Source organism: Vulpes lagopus, chromosome 7, assembly GCF_018345385.1.
Source record: "Vulpes lagopus strain Blue_001 chromosome 7, ASM1834538v1, whole genome shotgun sequence".
NCBI lineage: Eukaryota > Metazoa > Chordata > Mammalia > Carnivora > Canidae > Vulpes > Vulpes lagopus.
In genome coordinates this window covers 114605687-114627931 of record NC_054830.1, presented here as the reverse complement: position 1 = coordinate 114627931, position 22245 = coordinate 114605687, and the positions used below count along the sequence as shown (strand labels likewise).

The following is a 22245-nucleotide window of genomic DNA, read 5'->3' as shown; positions in this document are numbered from 1 at the left end:
CTTAGCATTTGGGGCTTTGGGTGGTGCTCCTGCCCTGGTAGGGAGAGTCATCAAGTGTGAGGGGAGAGGGGTATTCTAGAGGTCTATGAGTGGTCCTCTTGAGTCCTGAGGTAGATAGTAGGAGTCACTTCACCTCTCTTTGCCTCTTTCCCTTTCCTTCCCTCCCCTCAGTTTCTCCTCAGAGAGGGCAACTGGTCTTTCCAGCTGCAGCACGTGGGACCAGGCCGATTCACCACTCACCCACTCACTGTCATCACCCTTGACCTCTTCTGTCAGAAAGGTCACGGCTCCAGTACCACTTCTCTCACTCTGCAGCCTCCTCTGGGGTTCAGTTCTGTCACATTCACATTCACGTCCACAGATGGATGGATCTCTTGGGTGTCCTTGTAGGTTGTGAGTGCAGAGGCACTTTTGGAGGGGGTAGTTATATATGTCTCATTAGTAGTATATCGGAGGGAAGGAAAAAAGGAATGACTTACCCGGCTTTGTTGCTGACATCACTGAGGGAGTCTGTTTTACCGTGGGACTCTAAGGCAAGCTGAAAATAAGGAAGTACTTTAATTTAGGAAACACATTGTGAAATTTAGAACTCGGTTTCTAGAATTATGAAATCAAGTCCAATTGTTCTGTTCTAGATTTTTCCTTTGTTACCAAGCATTTACATAGAACATAGATACAATAATTGTTTTTCTTCTGATAGAGATTTATCGTCATTCATTTATCTTCATTATAAAGGTTCCATCTTTTTACTCTTACTCTATATTTTTGATGTTACAAATTATCCCTTTTTATGCTATGATTTCATTACCAAGTTGTAGTAGCTATAGTTATTTTTTTAAGATTTTATTTATTTATTCATGAAAGACACACACACACAGAGAGAGAGAGGCAGAGACACAGGCAGAGGGAGAAGCAGGTACAGCAATTAGTTTGCAGATTCCCTGACGTTAGTAACCCCCCTCTGAGCAATGGTAAGTGGGACTGTATCAGTATGTGGGGTAGAGAATAAGACCCCACTTATGGCTCTACTGCCTGCTGCTTTTCCCTTTTAATCCTGCCCTGTACTTGTTCCTGTGGCTTCTCTGACATTGGTCTCTGCTTGCCTCTCTGGAACAACAAATGATTCTCCTTGTAACCGTTGCATTTCGGGAAGCAATGTGACTTTATTGGTGAGGGAGATTTGGGCTGGGGCCCTCTGCATGAGGACATTCCAAAAATATTAGAACGCTCTGAACTGACAAACAGGATAGGATGAAAATACTATTTAATCTAACAAATGAATTCAAGAAAGGATACTTATTCTGTAAATAAGCTGTGTGTTGTGTGTACAAGAAGATGGAGGTTGAAATGTGAAATTGTTCATATTCAGTCACAGATAAGGCAATTTCATATTATATCATGTATTAACTGGATGAATTTATTATGCTGACATTATACTACAAAAGACTGTAATAATATGGAAATTTTAAAACGGTATAAAAAATGTTTTATACACTAATTGCAACTACACATTTTTATAAGAAATCCATTGTACATAGAAGACTGGAGGGGAAAAATGATTTATGTTCAGATCATGAATGTATAGAACTATTTCAGCATCATGTATTATGGAATCTGATATTCTATGATGATCTTATTCTAGGACGAATGAAACATGACAGAACTACTGGTTCATGAGATAGAATCTTATTTGGTATTGTTCACCAGAAAATTTCTACTTTAACTATAACTTAGATTTATCTTGCGATTTGCTTCATTTTGGGTTTACATTTTCAGATTTGGGGCATTTTTGCCATCCTTAGAGCAGATATGACTCTTTGAAGCTTATAGTATCTCAAACTCTATATAATTTTAGTTTTGATCCTTTTGTGTAGATCCAAGATTCTAGAAGTTAATTATAGCAGCAACTCACATTTGCATGGTCCCTACAAAGCACACATAATACTTTGATGTATTTTGTCTCGATTGCTACTGTAGGTGATACATAAACTTGCTTTCTCTTACATCTGTTTCTTTTCTTTTCTTCCAGGCCTACCAAAAGCAGCTGTGATCAGTCAGCTGCAGGCTTTAAAGGGCTCCGCTGGCTTGTGGGCTTTCGGCTGTACTGCTAATGACATCATTTATATAACTCTTCCTCTGTATCATAGTTCAGGAGCTCTTCTGGGCATCGGTGGATGTGTTGAATTGGGTAAGTTTTCCTTTTCCGTTCGATAAACTTTCTAAATGCTTGTTACCTCTAACTTGTGTTCATTAAAGTTCGAAAGTCTATCAGTAGAATTCAGAGTGATTGTGGGCTTATTAAATAATTACAACATAATCTTCATTAAAAGGACACAATTTCATGACATACTCTGTTCCTGAAGGGAAAAGAGCAGTGTTTTCCTTGGAACATCTTCATATGACTTATATTGTTGTGAAAATTAGGTTGTCACAATTAGGTCCTGTCATCATTGATTAACTTGGCTGGTGCTATCTTACAAATTCTGTGTTACCAACTCTGAATCTCAAGAAATATTGAGGCAGCTTTAAGCTTTTAAAAATAAATAAAATGTATATATTCAAGAATAAAAGTAAGGGAATACTCTTGGTCTCTGTAAAGAAACTCTTATCTGTAGTCATGCTCTAATACTTGCAACTCCCTTACTTATTTTGACCTCTTCTTTCCTCCCCTGAATTGCAAATATATAATTATACATATTTGCAGTCAAAACATAGAATTCCATCATGAATTTTTTAAAGAGTTATTGGATTGTAAGATTAATGGTTTCAAATGAGCTTGATAGGAATGGCCACTGATGGATTATAAAAGCCTTGATGACTATAAATGTTCTAGACAGGGCAGCATCATTTGTCTTTTATGTCAATTCTGTCTTTGAATATTTTCCCTGGTGCCTGTTTTTGCCTTTCCTCATAGGAGCTACTTGTGTGTTAAAGAAGAAATTCTCAGCAAGTCAATTTTGGAATGACTGCAGAAAGTATAATGTGACTGTGTTTCAGTATATTGGAGAACTTTGTCGCTATCTTTGCAAACAACCTAAGGTAAGAGAAGTTGTTTTCAGAGAGGAAAAATAATTCCAGAAAGAAAAAGTATGGAGAAAAAAATAATTTCTGTGTATACTCCACCTTCTTCCAGAACAAAGTTTTGACTGACTTACAGAGGTATATGCAATACCCCAAGATAAAACAAGTATAAAACAAGGCAGAGGAAATAAAAGGAGAGCAGAATTATATTAATGTGCTCTATATTGTGGCAGGATAGGAGGGACCCACAATCCAGTCCACTTTTATGTTTAGACTGATTAAAATTCCTGCAAATGGGGATCCCTGGGTGGCGCAGCGGTTTGGCGCCTGCCTTTGGCCCAGGGCGCGATCCTGGAGACCTGGGATCGAATCCCACATCGGGCTCCCGGTGCATGGAGCCTGCTTCTCCCTCCGCCTGTGTCTCTGCCTCTCTCTCTCTCTCTCTCTGTGACTATCATAAAAAAAAAAAAAAAAAAAAAAAAAAAGTTAAAAAAAAAATTAAAAAAAAAAATAAAAAAAAAAATAAAATTCCTGCAAATGTAGCACACATCCGATTATGAAATTAGATGCATGCTCTATACACAGAAAGCGGTTACTGCAAGGTCGAATTAGATCATCGTTTCAAATGCTGTTCTTCAAAAAACAAAACAAAACTAATGATATTGATTAGAGTTGCTTGTTATTTCTTTTCTTTTGAATAAGTGATTAGTCTGTTTCTTTGTTTGGTTTTGATTTAAACTTAAAAAAGAAATTTTGCTTTCATGTGTTCTTGTCTCCCCACCTAAAACCATCATTTCCACAATTGATAAATTGCCCCATTCTGAAATTAGACAAGCAGAGAGTTACAAGAGCCTAAAGTTTGTCTTTATTAGTTTGTTTGCTTTTTTGCCCTCAGACATTCTTTTCTTGGTCTCATTTGTATTTTGAGATGCTTATTTTTTAACTGGTTTTCTAAACATTCTTGAGGCTATGAAGAAATGACCTTCTGTTATCAAATTCCCAGCCCCATGAATAATGGTGATAGGAAATGCTTCCCTATGTGGGACAGGCAGCAGAAACTGATGGCCTGCCCTTGGCCTTTGATAAAGCCCTTTCCTCAAGTCTCCCTCATCACTTTTGCCATAATCATGCCAGCTCAAAGCATGCATGGTGGGCTGAGATGTCTTCTCTGGCTGGCTCTAACACGTACATGTAATCCTTCCTTTACCCACAGCACAGCTGAGACAAGGCTGGAAGTATTTAAATAAAACTTTGTAGAAGATATGGGATTACATAGGGAAGAAAAACACAAGAAAGATGTGAAACTGGATAATCTTATTTACAAAACGCTTTTATTCACTTTAAACTTGAAGTTTACCATGTAGGGACCTCCTGTTTAGCTCCTGACTCATCCCTTTTATGGCCAGAGCTGTCCTTGTTCTCTTCTTGGTCAAGAGTGCTTCAGATAGCTTTAGATTCCCTAGATCCATCACTAAGGCAGGGGATCCCAGAGAATGTTTTAGACCTTTTGACGTTTTTTTTTCTTCAGGGAGACTTTACCAAAGTTAGAGTTTTGGTCTTATCTGAAGAGTCCTAGCAGAGAGATTAATTACAATGCCACAACCTAGCATATTTTCTAGTTTTTATTAAAGTGTTCTTTGGTAATGTGATATCTGGACTAGGATAATTTAGGGAATTAATGCCCTCCAGTATGATAGAAGCCACCTTCAGTAAAGGACAGATTAGGCACTACCTATAATGAACTTCTTTGTGGGCTTTCTAAACTGTGCCCCTAGCCACTCCTTTTTCTTCTTATCCTTTGATAGCAGCATTAGCTTTTGCAAGGTCATTTGTTTAGTAAATATGTACTAAACAGCTGACATTTTTTTCCTAACATTTTACTATGTTAAATGATGCTGCAATTAATATCTTTATGCATTGTAGCCAGTGGAGGGGCTCAGAAGGACATGGATATTTTGGTGATTCTTATGGCATATTTCCAAATTGCTATTCAAAATGGTTGATGTGATTTGGAATCTTATTGTGAGAGTAAGCCTATTGTATGTATGGTCTCTTATCAGGACTGCATGATATTAAAAATAGTTTTCCAGGGATCCCTGGGTGGCGCAGCGGTTTGGCGCCTGCCTTTGGCCCAGGGCGCGATCCTGGAGACCTGGGATCGAATCCCACGTCGGGCTCCCGGTGCATGGAGCCTGCTTCTCCCTCTGCCTGTGTCTCTGCCTCTCTCTCTATCTCTCTGTGACTATCATAAATAAATAAAAATTAAAAAAAAAATTAAAAACAGTTTTCCAGTTATGTTTCATGGAGAACTTGAACCTCCTTCAAAGTTTCTCAAAAGTCTCTGAAGGATAGTGAACAGGGAAAATAGGACAATCTTCATGGTTCAGTCTTTCAAATATGATGGATGAAACCCAATTTGCTAGTGCTTCTTAATAATATTTTGTTTGAACAAAGAATGTCTTGGGGTTTTTTTTTCTTATTTTTTTAAATGGGGAAAGAGTCATTTAATTTTATTTATAATTTTGTAGACAAGAAACAAACATTTTTAAATTCTTTGTTAAGATTACTAGCAAGGTGGGATAATTTTCTGTCTGTATTTCTCTTTAAAATATCTTTTATAAGTCTTTTACTCATTTATGTCCTTAGCACATAATGTTTTATCTCATCTGTTGGAGCTACCATTTCCTATAATAAAAATATTAGTAGTTTGTCATTTTCACAACAAATCTTTTTTCAAAGTGTGTTCCTTTGAATTTTTTTTATAAAAAGAAATATCCTTTCACCTCTCTGAATTTGGAATGCACTAATTTTGGGAAAATGCTATAGCCACAGAGCATATGAGAGAACTGAGAATTAAAAATAGAATATCTAATTTTTTTAGTTAATTAAATATTTTAATTATTTTTTTTCCACTTGAGATAGAGAACACGAGCAAGGAGAAGAGGGAGAGGGACAGAGAGAGAGGGCTGCCTGCTCAGGAGGGAGTCAGCCGACATGCAGCTCAAACCTAGGACCCTGGGATCCTGACCTGAGCCAAAGGCAGATGCTTAACCAGCTGAGCCACCCAGGCCCCCTAAATATTTTAATTCTTAACTAAAGTTCTTTGAAAAAAAAGATAATGGTTGTGAAATAATCTCTAAGCATTTACCTGAAGGCAAGTGGAGGAGGAGAGAAGGCAAATTAAAAAAAAAAAAATAGCTTTGCTCAAAGGAGAACATAATTTTTTGATGCAGAGATGCATTGTATTACTTAATCCCTTTTGTTGACTTCACACAGAATGAGAACAAGCAGTTCTTGGCATTAAAGATTAGGGAAGGAAGAAAGTCATTCTGTTAAGACATCTGATCCCTCCAAGGAGGTCTTGCTTGTTTTCTGTCCGGTATTTATTCCTGTCAGTGAACTGCTCCTGCAGGGAAGGGGGCCGTGTTTGCTGCCCAGCACAGCAGTGGCTTCAGGTAAGGCCAAGCCTAGACAGGCACTGGGGTCAGTGCCCTCAGAGAGTTAACAATGGATGTCTCCTAAACCATGGTTTGAAGCCCCACAGACATTTGTTTAGAATAAATCCTTAAGTTAAAAAAAAAAGAAGAAGAAGAAGCAAAACCGCCTACTCTCTGAGGACACCCAGATTCTCTGGGAAACGAACTAGGGGTGGTGGAAGGGGAGGAGGGCGGGGGGTGGGGGTGACTGGGTGACGGGCACTGAGGTGGGCACTTGATGGGATGAGCACTGGGTGTTATTCTATATGTTGGCAAATTGAACACCAATAAAAAATAAATTTATATTAAAAAAAAAAAAAGATTTGTTGCGCATCCAAGGGCAAGTCATATATTCCGAAGGAGATTCACCTGCAGGCAGAATTCAGTCTGAGTTGAGTGTTTAAAGGTGGAATTCGTTTTGCTTTTAGTTAATTACATCATATTTTGAATCTTCACTGAGGTTCTTGGAAGAAAAGATAGTGTTTGTGAAGTAATCTTTAAGCGATTACCTGAAGGCAAATGGAAGAGGAAAGAGGGAAATAAACAGAGCTTTGCCCAAAGCTGCATGCGGTTTACATGCGTAGTTGCGCAAAAACACCCGCGGGGTGGCTTTCCTTGGCTGGAAGCATTTATCCACCCCCTACCGAGCCCTGTCTTTTTTCTCTTTTTCAAAAAGTCCAGTTACAAAAGTTCCTCTGGCATAAACATTGGATGTGCCTCAAACTTCTGGCAACACTGCCCTTTCAAAAAATCCAAGGTACTGGCTCTTAGAGAGCAATGGAGTAATTACTCCCCACCCCACCCCCCCACCCCCGCCCCGGAAAATAGGAAAGCAGCTCTTCCCCAGGGTCCAATCTCGCAAGTTTTCTGCATTACTGAAGCAGCACAATGAACTCTCTGATTGGATCCAGTTCTTTGTTTTCTTAGCATTAATGCTGCATTTCCTATCGACTGGTGAGGAGTATGGTGGCGTGCTCTCCATCAATGATCCTCCAGGGGATTCCTGCACGGTTCCTTGTATTTAAAGAAACTCTGCCTAAAACTGCCCACAGTTAGCAATCTCTAGGGGTGGGATCGTATCTATCACTCATTCATTCATTCATTCATTCATTCATTCATTCATTCCAGTAATATTGCAGGTTTCAGTATATGGGGGTAGGCAGTGAAATAACAGAAGGCAGGATGAGTCTCAGGTGTTTCGCTGAAACAGGTAAACGGTGAGCCCTTCACAGAGATGAGGAAAAGTGAGATTTAAAGAGTTAAAATTAAATTTCTTTTGGACCTGTTACTTTGGTGTGTTCCTTAGGCATCCAGGTAAAGAAATGGAATAGGCAGTCAGATGTAGGAATCTGGAGCCCATAGGTACAGAGGGTGAGATATAATTAATAAAGCAAAGACCTATTTTATGATACATATGTGTAATACCTGCTTTTCAAGTTAATATTATATTTTGTCATTTAGGCAGTATAGTTTGTCTCAACATAAAACACCTACATATTGACATTCTGAAGGCACAGCCTTTACTTTCTAGTATATGTATTTTGGCATATGCATTTTAGTGAATATATCTTCTATAAGTTACATACCTTTTCTTTCCTCTGTTTTCTTAAAAGCCAGGAAATTCACTGGCCACTAGTAAGTATCCTTTGGATTCTGGATACTTTCGTTTAAGTGTATTAAAACTTTGACAAAATGGATTACACTCAATTGTTACTCTGAAAAGACATACATTTTACAGGACCCGGATATTTGATAAATATTAAATATTGTTCATTAAAAGCCATATTAATTTTTTACTAGCAATGTTTGGACAATTGTGCAGGGCCTGCTTAAGTGTTTGCTGGGCTTATTTGAGGATAACAAAATGAAGACATTAAATGACAAGAATCAAACATCAGCACTGTAAGATTTTAAGACTTCAATTTGAAAAGACACCTGCTCTATTTTCTCCAAAGAAAACTCATCATTTCTTCCAAACTTCAAGTCTTCCTTGTTGTATTTAGGTAGGAGGTGGGGATGGAGAAGTATCAAAGAATAAAATTCCAACAGAACGGAGTAACTTATGCTGAGTTGGCATAGATGAATAAATGTACCTTAATGAATGTATTAAAAACTTTCATTCTTTTATCATGTTTTCATTTTCTTAGTTTCTACATAGCTTCAAATGTTTTATCACCCCATTTTCATCTTTCCACATCTTGTAGAAGATGTAGTTTATCAAAGCATTGAGATCTGGAAACTTTTCTCATCACAATAACCTCTAAAGAATGATATTTTTAAATTAATATGAGCTTTAATTCTTACTAAGATGTTCTGAGTTTCATTTACATTTTCTTCTTTGGAACTGTCAAAACAATTGATTTTATCTCCGAGACCTAGTCGTTTTAAGATATATATACATGTTTTGTTATTTCTTTCCCCCAAATATTTGAAGCATTTTATTATATGGTTGAGTAAATCATCTCTTTTAAAACTCAATTTTCCGTAAGTAAATCAAAGATGTGTTTAATATTCTCATACTAGATATGAAAGCAATTAGAAAAGTTGGCAAGTTCCCAGAACCTTCTTTTCTGCTTAGAAACTACAAATATAGAACTACAGTCCTTAGAAGGACTAACATAAGAAATAACTGTAAGCAGGCTAAATGCTAGTAGAATTAGCAGGGAATTAATAAATATTTTGAGATGTTGTAGATTGTGTATATTGTTAAAGAGTTTTAATAAGTGCTGATTTTTAATATTTAATGATTCATACTTAACAAGTAGTGATATATATAATATATAATATCTTTTTCTATCTGCTTATATTATTCATGCTGTGCTTTCCAGTAAGAATATACATATATTTTATTTATTACATTTCCCAACAAATAGGGGCACCTGGGTGACTCATTCACTTAAGCATCAGACTCTTGATTTTGATCACAGGACTCCCAGAATCACGCCCTGGGCTGAAGGCAGGTGCTCAACCGCTGAGCCACCCAGGCTTCCCATCATTGTAAAATTAGAGTAATTATTGTGAGTCGTGAAAATAATTGGTCTTTCACTAATAAAAATCATATTTTAACTATAAAAACCAGTTTAGAGGCACCTGGATAGCTCAGTCAGTAGGCTCTTGATTTTGGCTCAGGTCATGATCTCAGGGTTGTGAGACTGAGCCCCACCCCGGGCTCTGCACTGAGCTTGGAGCCTGCTTGGGATCTGTCTCTCTCCCTTTGTCTTTGCCGGACCTCACGCCCCTCCCCCAACCCCTGCTCATGGACACACACTCTCATTCTCTCTAAAAAATAAATAAATAAAATAATGATTATAAAACCTGTTTAAGTACAGCATGATGGTTTTTAAGTAAAACTTTAAAATATTAAAATAGTAATAATTTTATAACATTTTTCACAAGTAAAAGTACTAAAAACAAAAATAGAAAATTAAAAATCTTGAAGATATGATGCCTGTTTGCTCTTGGGTTATACTATTTTTAATGTAAATGTGGTATGAGAGTGAGGTTTTCCTACAGTCCAAATTGATTTAACATTTTAAAATTTACATCCAAGATTGTTTTATTATGTATTTGCAATTTTACACGTTGCCTGTTCCTTTGCATGTTCCTGATGTCCTTGTTACAGACAAATAAAATCTTTGCCCTTCAGTGAGCAAGCACAAGAATCTTTCAGCAAATGATAAATGACCAGAATTTTCCAAGTGATCATTTTATTCCCAATGGAAAAAAAAATAACGATAACTTTATATTAAACATATCAGGGATCTATTTCCAGCCTTTCCATTAATTCTCTGTATCACATCAGGCAAGTCATTTCATTTATTTGCCCCTTGGAGTCAGGGAGCTTGAAATTCAAACTTAACTTCCATGTCTCGAAAGTTCTGTGATCTTGGGCAAATTAGATTGCTTTTCTGAGCAGTTCCGACTTCAATTTTTTCATCTATAACATGAGAGTAATAACAGTTATGTCCAGGGTTGATGTAAGGGTTAAGGAGTGAAGCACAGAAATTCACATGGAAACAGACAGATTAGACTGTGATGTCACGTTGAGGGCCTCTCCGGAAGAGACCTCACAAGATGGTTTTTGTTACCACAGCAAATATGCTAAAGTTGTCTAACAGGTTCAGATCTCATTTTATGAGTTTATGTCTTTAGATTGACTCATATAGACCAAGCTCAAGAGTGCTAGCTGACAGTTTTAGATTGTCTCCATCGCTGAGTCTTCCTTAATCTTCCTGACCTGTAAATGTTACCATGCCCACGACTCACAATCAAACCTTTCTTCTCTCTCATCTCACTCACTGAATATGTTTCTAGATACAAATACCATCCACAACTTCACTCTCAATTTATATCTCCAGCTGTGTCTTCTCCCTTGATTTCAGGTTTCATATATCTACATTCCCGCTTGACATCTCCACTTAGAAATCTAGTTGACATTTAATCTCAAAAAGTGGGAGAGCTCAACTTTTTCACCACCTCCTCCTTCAACATGCACTTCTCACCCCATCCCGCTGCTCAGCCACACAGATCTTCTCTCCTTCACTTCCCATCTTATCTATGAGCAACCCCTGCAGATTCGACCTTCACATGTATCCAGAACCAGACCTCAGCTTACTGCCTCCTTCCATCGGAGGAAGCCATCGGAGCCAGCTCTAGTTCCCCCCACACCGATATTTTAGCCCTGGCTGCTTCTTCACATCATTTTTGTCTCCTTAAATTATATTCTTTTTTTTTTTTTTAAAGATTTTATATATTTCTTCATGAGCGCACAGAGAGAGGCAGAGACATAGGCAGAGGGAGATTCAGGCTCCTCTCTGGGAGCCCAATGCAGGACTCAATACCAGACCCAGGGGATCATGCCCTGAGCCGAAAGCAGACAGTCTTCAACCACTGAGCCACCCTGGTGTCCCTCCTTAAATTATATTCTTGCAGTTGGAATGATTCCATTAAAATGCAAGTCAGGTTGTATTACTTCACTATTAAAGTAACCTCTGATGGTTCACTTGGAAGAAAATCCAAATTCCTTTGGAATGGACCGCTGAGCTCTGTGTGGTCTGCTTTCCCTGCTAGCATCTCCCCTCAGTCCCCACCTCCCTGCCACACCACGCTCTTTCCTTATTTACCCCACCTCAGCTTTGCTGGCTGCCTTGCTTTTCCGTGAATATTCCAGAGCTATCACTTCTCTCCCCCTGAACAGAGGGTATTTGTTCCCTTGGGTATTTGCATGGCCCACTTCCTCATCCATCCCAATCTCCCCTCCCCTGGGAGGGCTCCTCTGACCACTAGTCCTATTGGTATGTGTGGTGTGGTCACCTTCCCAACTTGGATGGTCCCATACCCAAATTTGGTATAGTGGCTTAGACTTATGATACTGTACATACTCCAAGAGAATGGGGCTTGCTGTGGAGAGCAGGGGAGGGTCCCAAGCATATCCAAAGGTGACTTCAGAAAGCCAGAGAAAGAGACAAGTTCAGCTCATATTTTGACAAGGAGGAGGCATCAGGGCAAGTGGTCTTTTACATGTGAGGTTGTTTGTGTACTTTGAACTTCTGTTGCTGCCAAAGACAGGAGCACTGAATGTTCTCATCAGCTTGCCCAGATGTGGAGGGTGGGGGGCAGACAGAGAGGGAAATGCTAGAGCCGGAGGGCTAGCAGCAGTCAGACATCAAGAATGAACTCACATTCTATTACAGTGTTTATCTCATAGGCTTCTTTCACTGCTTAATTTTTCTTTTTTTCTTTTTTTTAAAGATTTTCTGTATTTATTCATGAGAGACACAGAGAGAGAAGCAGAGACATAGGCAGAGGGAGAAGCAGGATCCCCAAGGAGAGCCCAATGCGGGATTCAATCCCAGGACCTTGGGATCACAACCAAAGGCAAATGCTCAATCACTAAGCCACCCAGGTGCCCCCACTGCTTAATTTTTCTTTAGAGAACTTATTACCCTATTACAGATTTTATCCATAATTGTTCTTCATTCTCTCCTGACCTCCCCCTTCTGCTATTATTTCCTGCTCCAGGAATGCAGGGAGTTTATCTTCTTCACCTATAGTTACACCCTCAGTGCTGCCAATGGTACCTGACACATAAAAGGTGCTCAATAAAAATTTGTTGAATAATTTTTTTAAAAGAAAGTAACAAATGCAAAGAGCCTCATTGCTGGGATATCAGCATAATCTTTCCCTAGTCCTGGACCTGCATGAAAAGCTCAGTTGTAATCAGAAAGCCACGTTCCTGGGGTGGGGTAAGGGCTGGGGGACAGAACTCATGGAGGGAGTTTGGATAGATCAAAAGTTTGCATCCTTGCATGGAGGGAGTCAGACCATTGCTGTGTCCAGCTCACTGCAGAAATTATCTTGGTCATGGGCCCCTGCATTTTTCAGAACATTTCATTAATAAGTTATGTTACTTGTGGCTCAGGTGACCCTTTCTCTGGGTTTCCAGATCAACCTCCCTTTACTTCTACACAGCCCCCCCCCTTTTTTTTCATCCAGCTTTGCACTGTCATTCAGGTTCAAGGCAAACCTTGCATAGACTCTTGGAGTCAGTCATCCTCAAACAAGGCGATCTGGAAATAACTCTGGCCTGCAACGTGGCTTTCCCTCCACTGTGAGTTCCCCTGAGGGCTGCCAGAATAGAAAACACCTGTTCAGAAGAAGTGGCCTGTAAATGGCAGTCCCTCTCACTATTCTATCTAGAAGAGGAGTTTGAAATAAGCCCACATTGCGGTTGCTTTCTGCTGTTAACACTTGAGATCACAGAGTTCTTTTCACGCTATTATTTATGCCTTAAAATGATTTATTGAACTGAGGGCTGGTGTCTCTGAAACCATGGCCTGCCCAGACTCAGCCTGGAGAGGCCACGTGGCGAAGGCTTTTAGGAGCTGGAGCCCATCAAGTTAGTGAGGCAGGTCTCTCCTTTTAAATACTCTCCAGGCCTTCTCAGGAGAGGCCTCCACCCTGTCTGCTCCCCCAACCCCCCAACCACCACCATTCCTTTCCTGCTCCAGTATAAGGAAGTCTGCTATTGGGACACCTGGGTAGCTGGGTAGCTGCCTTTGGCTCGGGTCATGATCCCAGGGTCCTGGGATGAAGCCCTAAGTTGGGCCCTGAGTTAGAAAGGGGGGGGGGGGTCCCTGCTCAGTGGGGAGGCTGCTTCTCCCTTTGCCCTTCCCCCTGCTTGTGCATGCTCTCTTTCTCAATACATAAAATCTTTTAAGAATAAAAAAAAAAAAAGAAAGTCTGCTATTTTACGCTTTTTTTTTTTTTTTGGCCTCAGGATTCTTTGACAGTCTGTTTGCATTTAGTGTTACTTTGTATCCGTTCTGTAACACCCAGTTGGCTTGCTGCCCTTTTTTTTTCCAGCGTATAATATTGGAGCATCTGTGAAGGCATCAAACTGTTGGAATATAGTTCTCATTACATGAAATGTGTTGGTGTGACCCGTGTGCATGCGTAATTACCAGCAGGTTTTAGAAAATTAAAGGTCTTATGTTAAAGAGAATCAAGATGGAAGAATCATAATCCCTAGCATGTGTTGTTACACGTTTCAGATGATCCTTTAGGAATTAGACCATACTTGTGTTTTGCACATTAAGCAGCCATTTACCCGAGGCTGAAAGCAAAATGATTCTCCCCTTCGTTTTCACTGTTAATTTCTATTTCTTTTCTGTGTCTCCATCTATCAACAAACACTCTCTGCTTCTGAGAAATCAAGGTTGATGCAAAATTATCTGTGTTGAAGCAGAACCTTCAGACGTTCGCTTTCCATAGGCATAGAAAGAGGCACTTAGCTTGGATGCGATTTAGATTTGCTGGGTAGGATTCAGCCCATGTTCTGGAAGAAAAAGACTTTGTTTCTAGGAGGGCATTGTTAGAGGCCTGCCCACTTCAGCAAGTGATTAAATAAATATAAGGCTCAGTAGGACGGAGCTGTAGCTTAACCACTGCCTGGCATGTAGCAGCTCACCCTACACTGCGGGAAAGGGCTCCTCGAGATCGCTTTGACGAGACTGGAACCTCGGTCCGCCGGATGGGATCCTGTACTGGTCTGGTCACATGATATGGGTGCAAAAGGAAACCCAAGACCCTGGGATCCCTATTAGAAGGTCTGACTCATTCGGCAGATTTCCTTTTAAATTTCAAATGGGATTTTAAGTGGCTGGAGAAAAACAATGAGTACTTCCCGTGTACTGTAGAATGGCTTACTCTCGGCGTGTGTGCGAGGCTATAAACATTTAAGCACTAACTATTGAACTAGAAACACATATTTTGATCGCTTCCTATTACTACAATCTTAGGGAAATACTTGGAAAAATAGAACGTGGGCTTTGGGGGGTTTTGAGCTGGTTTTTTCTGTCCTCGCCTTCTTTCTTTCCCTCCCTCCCTCCCTCCTGGTCTTCTCCTTTCTAGGACTTGCCTCCCCCCCCCCCCCCCCACGGAGATGATATGCCGTGAGCACCCCTCGTGCACCGGGCACTGTCCAGGCAACGGAGCACAGCGGAGGAGAGAACGGCCCCTGCCTACACGCACTCTCGTTTTAATGAGGCCACATTCTGTCGCTTGTCTGGTTCGTGTCTGTGACCTTGGACCTGAACTTCACTGTCCCAGTGCACAACATGGGGATAACGCATCTTATTTCATAGGGTTGTCATGGTGATTAAAAGGAGATAATACAGTAACCTGAACACATCCACTCCTTTTGCTTCTGCTGATTTGACTGTAGACATGTCTTTGTTTCCCGTCCCACACCCTGTGGATTTCTGCATTTGTCACCCTTCCTCTGTTTCTACCTCACTTGTGTTTCCTTGTTTGCTTCTTGGTTTGGTTTGCTTGTATCTCTGTCTGTGGGTCCCAATCCCTGTGTCTCTGTATTTGTGTGTCTCTGTGTGTGCGGCTTTCTTTCTTCAAGTCTGTGTCTCTGGTCTAGGTGATCTTTTTGTTGTTGTTGTTTTACTTTCTCTCTCTCCCTCTGTGCATGGGGAGAGAGAGAGAGGGGAGGGGGAGAGGGAGAGAGAGGGAGAGATCCTGTGTGTGAGGAGGAAAGAGAGGGAGGGTGAGCGGGAGAGAGCAAGCACCCCTCCTGGGCATGGGCCTTTGCCTCTGCATCTCTGCATGGGGGTCTCTGTGTCTCTGTGAATATGATGCACGTTGCATTCCTGCATCACATCCATGAGTGGGTATGAGCATCTCCCTGCATCACTTGGAGTTTCTCCTTGTTTCCTCCCTCATAGGATCTCTCCCTGCCTCTGAATATGTCAGTCTTTGTCTTTGTTATCATACATCTCTGTTTCACTCTTTGTCCCTTTCTATTTTGTTTATACTCTCTCCCTCCCCCCATGTCTCTCCCCTTCCTGTCTCTCTCCACTCTCTTGCTCTGTATGTCTCTCTTGCTTTTCTTCTCTGTGGGTCTCTCTCACTTCCTTTCACTTTTGCCTGTCTTTCCTCCTTTCTGTGTGTCTCTGCTTCTCTCCATGTATTCTCTATCTCTGTCTCATCTTTAATTCTCTGCCAGTCTATGGCTTCTTTCTCTTCTGCATGTATATATGTAGGTCTTATGTATTCCTTCATTCATCCAATTGTACTTATTCATACTCTCCTCATTCCATTTCCGATGCAGCTTAGATATCTAGTGATATTTAAGCAGTACGTTCATGCCTCAGGGAGAGCTAAAAGGAATTAGAATTTCTTCTGAGAAGGTTTGAAGGAACTTACGGACAGCTAAAGGGATTTTTTTTCTTTTTTCCTTCCTTCCTTCCTTCCTTCCTTCCTTCCTTCCTTCCTTCCTTCTTTCCTTCCCTCCTTCCTTCCTTCCTTCCTTCCTTCCTTCCTTCCTTCCTTCCACACCTAGCACCTACCCAACGCACGACTGGAACTCACAACCATGAGATGGAGACCTGAACTGAGATCGAGTCAGACACTCAGCCAGCACTTCAGGCACCCTGAAGGGATTTTTTTTTTTTAATTTTAGGGGGGAGTTATAAAAATTTGGTTGTGTTTTAGATGATGTACCACCAGTTTCTGAACAATTTCAAAACAGACACATATAAACCTAATATAATAAGCAACCCTCAGACCAACCTCCCAATTTCCGTATATTCCAGGATCACTTTTTAAAACCCCCATTGCCAGTCCTGATTATGTTTTTTTCTCACATTTGCCATTCTGCTGACCCACCTTTTCCACTTCATACTGCTGCCAACTCCCAGTCCATCATGCCAGTGGGCACCAGATTAATGTTATTACAGCAGGCTCTGCTTGATGCTCTCCTCTGGCTTCCAGTCATCTCCCACAGCTTCACATCACTAGCTGGATAAAAGACCCATCTGATCAAAATTTTGTCCACTGACCAAATGCTCAATTGCATAAGAAGCTACTCACCCCCTTTACAAATAAAACCAGTTCCCAGTTATTTCCAGTGAGATAAAGCCCATTTTAAGAAAGAAACATAAAATGAGTGTACATGGGCATCTGGACAAAGAATTTTAATGGATCAATATTTGTAGAACCAGTGTAACATCCAGTGAAACCAGATGATATTTGACTTGTCTTAACATTAGGAGCTGGGGCGTTTTTTTCTTTCTTTACAATTTAGGACAAAGGTCAGCAAAAGCACAGATTAATATATTATTTTAGGCTTTATGGATCATGCTTCTCTGTCACAGATATTTAATTCTGCCTCTCTATTACAAAAGCAGCAAGAGATAGTCCATATAAATAGATGTGATGCTATTCTAATAAAACTTTATTCACAAAAACAGAAAGTAGACTGAATCTGGCCCCTATTTTGCTAACCCTTGATTTACACCTTATGAGAAGATCTTATTGTATGTATGTTTTAGATAAATTTTCCATTCTTGTGCAAACTACTTTTTAAAAACTTTTGTTTATTTCTCTCTCTCTCTTTCCTTCTTTTCGTATATGTATATACATATAAGTATGTGTGTATGCCAAAAATAACTATCTTTTGGACTTGCTACAGGTTTTATATAATTTTAAAATTATTTTTTAAAGATTTTATTTATTTATTTATTTGAGACAGAGAGAGAGAGAGAGAGAGAGAGAGCATGAGTAGGGGAGAGGGAAAAGCAAACTTCCTCTTGAGCAGGGAAGCCTGATATGGGGCTGGATCCCAGGACCCTGAGATCATGACTTGAGTCAAAGGCAAATGCTTAACTGGCTGAACTACCCAGGTGCCCTGTATTTATTTTTATAATTAAATATATTATTCTCTCATTTTGTTAGTATTTCTACCTAATTTGTGATTTAAAATCTCTTTTTCCATCCAATAGCAAAAAAAAATCAATAGACAATTTTCTTCTTTATATTTAACTATTATGGTTTTTTTAATAGATTAATTTTTATTGGTGTTCAATTTACCAACATACAGAATAACACCCAGTGCTCATCCCGTCAAGTGTCAGCCCAGGTGGCTCAGCGGTTTAGCACCGCCTTTAGCCCAGGGCCTGATCCTGGAAACCTGGGATCGAGTCCCACGTCAGGCTCCCTACATGGAGCCTGCTTCTCCCTCTACCTGTGTCTCTGCCTCTGTCTCTCATGAATAAATAAATAAATAAAATTAAAAAAAAAAAACTATTATGTTCATCTAGAATTAACTTTGTGAGAAAAGTGTAACTTTTAAAATTTCATGTAATGATTTGTCTCATTTATGGCCAATTCAGATTTCACAAAATTTAGTTTACAATTTATTCAGCTTCACTTATCCAAAGACTTGCAAATAGAAGGCCCTCCATTAATAAACGTCTAAAATTTTACAGACATCTTTAAACTGAATCAGTACATGCACACAGAATACTTTTAAACAATTCTCTAAATATTCCTTTAAAAGATAACTGAAAATACAAACCTAAGCACTCCTGAAAGAATGAAATATAAAGGACATAATTGATGTGAGTGATGTAAATTATAGTTGTTTTACAGTTTACTGAGATAATTATCTAAAGTTGTCAATAATATCATTCAGATTTTTGTTTCCTTTATTCAGATCATAAATAATGAATTAGTTCATCTTTCCTCATACCCCTCAAAGCATGATCTTCTGGATTTGTTTTAAAGGGAAAAATCAGTGACACCTGAGTGGCTCAATCAGTTAAGCATCTGACTCTTGATTTAGGCTCAGGTCATGATCTTAGGGTTCTGGGATGGAGCCCCACCATGGAATCCATGCTCAGCAGGGACTCTGCTTGAGGATTTTTTCCCTCGTTTCTCTCTCTCTCTCTCTCTCTCAAATAAATTTTAAAAATTAAATAAAAAAGAAGGCCATAGAAAAAAGGTGTCTTGAGGGTTAAAAAAGTGAAATTGATATTTTTAGATAAAAGCCTTACCCTAGTATTGATAATTCAATTTTCTCTATCAATTGAATCATTTTTGGGTGAATATTTACCCTTATTCGGTAAGCTTCTATAGCTGTAGCACACACAGATTAGAGTCTATGGAGTTTGGTTTATAAACCACCTTATTTTTTTCTGGAGTGTGCCAACGCATTTTATAAATAATGATACTTGCTGAAACTCCTCTCTGACCTGGAAAGCATCCAAGAGTTATACCATATAAAAGATTGTTCTCTGTTCAAGCAAAATAAATCCTAAGATTTGTGCCACTACTGTTTTATACAGAGAAATGGCAGCAGAAAATTCAAGAACTAGTTCTGTAGCAGGTAGGCAATATCCAACATGCCCATAGGAGGTGCGAACCAGTTCAGAACTGCTACTCTGTTTTGGAAGGAGCTGCTCTTATCAGAGTAAGGTTTTTGTGGGTTTTTTTCTGTCTGCAGAATGTTTATCGTTAATTCTCTTGATGTGGGGCTAAGGAAATCAGCAAGTTGGAGTCTTATTTTAGGTATTTCCACACTCTTATTTGCCTTGTTTTTTTTAAAATTCAATTTTTATTCTATTAAATAAGGACTCCTATAGTTTAAAAATTCAAATAGTCCTCTAAACAGTAACCGCCTGCTATCAATACCTGATCTCTAGAGGTAGACACCCTTAATTATTTAAAGGGATTTTTGGTGTTGTGTAGTCACATATTTCTCAATCAAATATGTAACTATTTCTGGGTGTTTCGGTTTTAAGTGTCAGCTACCTGCTTCCTACTCACATATTCACATACATATTATTGCTTCTCTCTCTTTGGCACAAATATAATTATGATCATTTTAAAATGTGTTGATAATCATTTTTAAGTTATAAAGAAATTATAATATGTACATTTTATTCACAGCTGCAGCACATCATGTAATTAAAATATAATTACAGCTTGACTGTTTCAACTTTTCATTTCCAGTAATTGCCTTTTAAAAAATTTAGCTTTCTAAATGCTTAATGAATTAGGGAGTGTCTAAAGGAATCAATACAAAATACTCTCAAGTTCTCCTTCACAGCTGAAATTTCTCAATTTGACTGAATAGCACTTGGAGTATTTTTAAGTAATTTAACTTATTTTTTTCTTGAAGACTATCCCCCTTTAAGAATCACTCACTGTCCCACCATGTATGGACAGTATTCTGATTTCTGTCACTCAGAATTAGTTTTGCTCTGAGCTCAGAGTAGAAGGGTTTAAAGATCTCACCATTTAGTATTCATACTTCTATGTAACACTCCTGTTTTCATTAGGTTCCTCAACCCAAACTGGTGTCTATGTGGATGGACATCTCCAGAGAGTTAGTTTCCAGTGTTTGGCTAATGCATAGCGAGGGCAGATGTCCAGATACCTTGTCAGTGTTGGAGTCTCTAAGGGTACAGGGGCTTCTTAAAAATTTTCAACCAAGCCTTCTGCCTTCCTTATTCTTTGTGTTGTTTCCATAACACCTCAGACCATTTATTGTGTCCCCACCTCAGGCTTTGATGCCAGCCTTTTCCGCTCACATGGCTATCGCCTGTTTGCTTTCCAGTTTCCAAAATTACTTTGCACTCACATTCTCTCTGTTCTTGAGAATTAATAGGTTAAAATCTTTCCTTTAATACTGAGGAGGAACTGAGATAAAGAATGTGACCAACTGATCATTTTGAATTACAAGTGTCAAGGACATTGTTTTCTCTTCTAAGATTATTGCTAATGTATTATTTTTTCTTGTTAATTTTATAATAGCTTTGGTGAGGATGGGGGTGGCTCAGAGGGACTTATGGATTTACCATAACTATACTGATAGTATATACTTGCTCTAATTGATAGTATATTCTTAGTCTAATTTTTTAGTAGGATATAATTGACATTTAACATTATCTAAGTCCAAGGTGTATGACATGAGTTGATATTTGTATATATTGCAGATTGATCATCAACATAAGCCTAGTTAAGGTCCAACATTACACATAGTTATAAATTTCTTTTCCTTGTGGCAAAACTTAAGATTTACTCTCTTAGCAACTTTCAGATATTTAGCACAGCATTTTTAACTGTATTCACCATGCTGTATGTAACCTTCCCATGACTTATTCTGTTATCTGAAAGGTTGTACATTTTGATCCCCTTTGCCCATTTCATCCTCCACCCACTCCCTGCCTCTGTTCTTCTATATCTATGAGCTTTGGATTTGGAGAATTTGGGGAGGGGTTCTTTTTTATTTCACACATAAATGAGATCACATGGTCTTTGTCTTTCTCTGACTTATTTCACTAAGCATAATACCCTCAAGGTCTATGTATGTTGTTGCAGATGGCAATATTTCTTGGCTGAATAACATCACACTGTCTGTGTGTACACGTGTGTGTGTGTGTGTGTGTGTGTGTGTACCACAATTTGTTTGCCCATTCATCTGTCAGTGGGCACTTAGGTTGTTTCTGTGTTTTGGCTGCTGTATATAATGCTATAGTGAACATGAAGGTGCATGTATCTTTGCTAATTAGCATTTTTATTTCCTTCACAGAAGTGCCCAGAAGTGGAATTGCTGGATTATATGGGGGGTTTTAGTTTTAATTTTTGGAGGAAACTCCTTTCTGTTTTCCACAGTAGCTGTACCAATTCACATTCCCACCCCCAGTGCAAGAGTTCCCTTTCCAAAACGTCTTTGCCAACACTTGTTGTTTCTTATCTCTTTTAAAAATAGCATGTTTAGGACAGCCCGGGTGGCACAGCGGTTTGGCGCCTCCTGCAGCCTGGGGTGTGATCCTGGAGACCCACATTGTTTTATCTCTTTTAAAAATAGCATGTTTAGGACAGCCCGGGTGGCACAGCGGTTTGGCGCCTCCTGCAGCCTGGGGTGTGATCCTGGAGTCCCACATTGGGCTCCCTGCATGGAGCCTGCTTCTCCCTCTGCTGTGTCTTCTGCCTCTCTCTCTCTCTGTGTCTATGAATAAATAAATAAAATCTTTTAAAAAGGAACAAGAATGTGGAAGATTTGCTCCATAATCTAAATCTGCTCCATAATAATTTTAATAAATAAATAAATAAATAAATAAAATAAAAATAGCATGTTTAGGGGTGTCTGGGTGGCTCAGGTGGTTAGGCATCTGCCTTTGGCTCAGGTCATGATCTCAGGGTCCTGGGATCAAGCCCCACATTGGGCTCCCTGCTGAGGAGGGAGCCTGCTTCTCCCTTTCCTCCCTACTTGTGCTCTCTTGGTTGCTTGCTATGTCTATCTCTCTCTCTCTCAAATGAATAAATAAAATATTTGAAAAAAATAAAAATAGCCATTCTAACAGGTGTGAGGTTCTCATTTTTGATCAGTGTATAATTCATGTTACTTAACATAGTGCCTATTGAACATAGAATAAAATATATTTTCTTTTTT

At 39.2% G+C, this 22245-nt stretch overlaps 1 protein-coding gene across 1 annotated transcript in view; it reads left to right on the top strand.

The window, feature by feature from the left end:
• SLC27A6 (solute carrier family 27 member 6) overlaps positions 1–22245 on the top strand; it is a 69136-nt gene that overhangs the window by 27046 nt on the left and 19845 nt on the right. Inside the window, exons 3-4 of the mRNA XM_041760345.1 lie at positions 2030–2188; positions 2915–3039. Of these exons, the coding sequence (XP_041616279.1) occupies positions 2030–2188; positions 2915–3039 (284 nt within the window). The remainder of the gene's footprint in view (positions 1–2029; positions 2189–2914; positions 3040–22245) is intronic.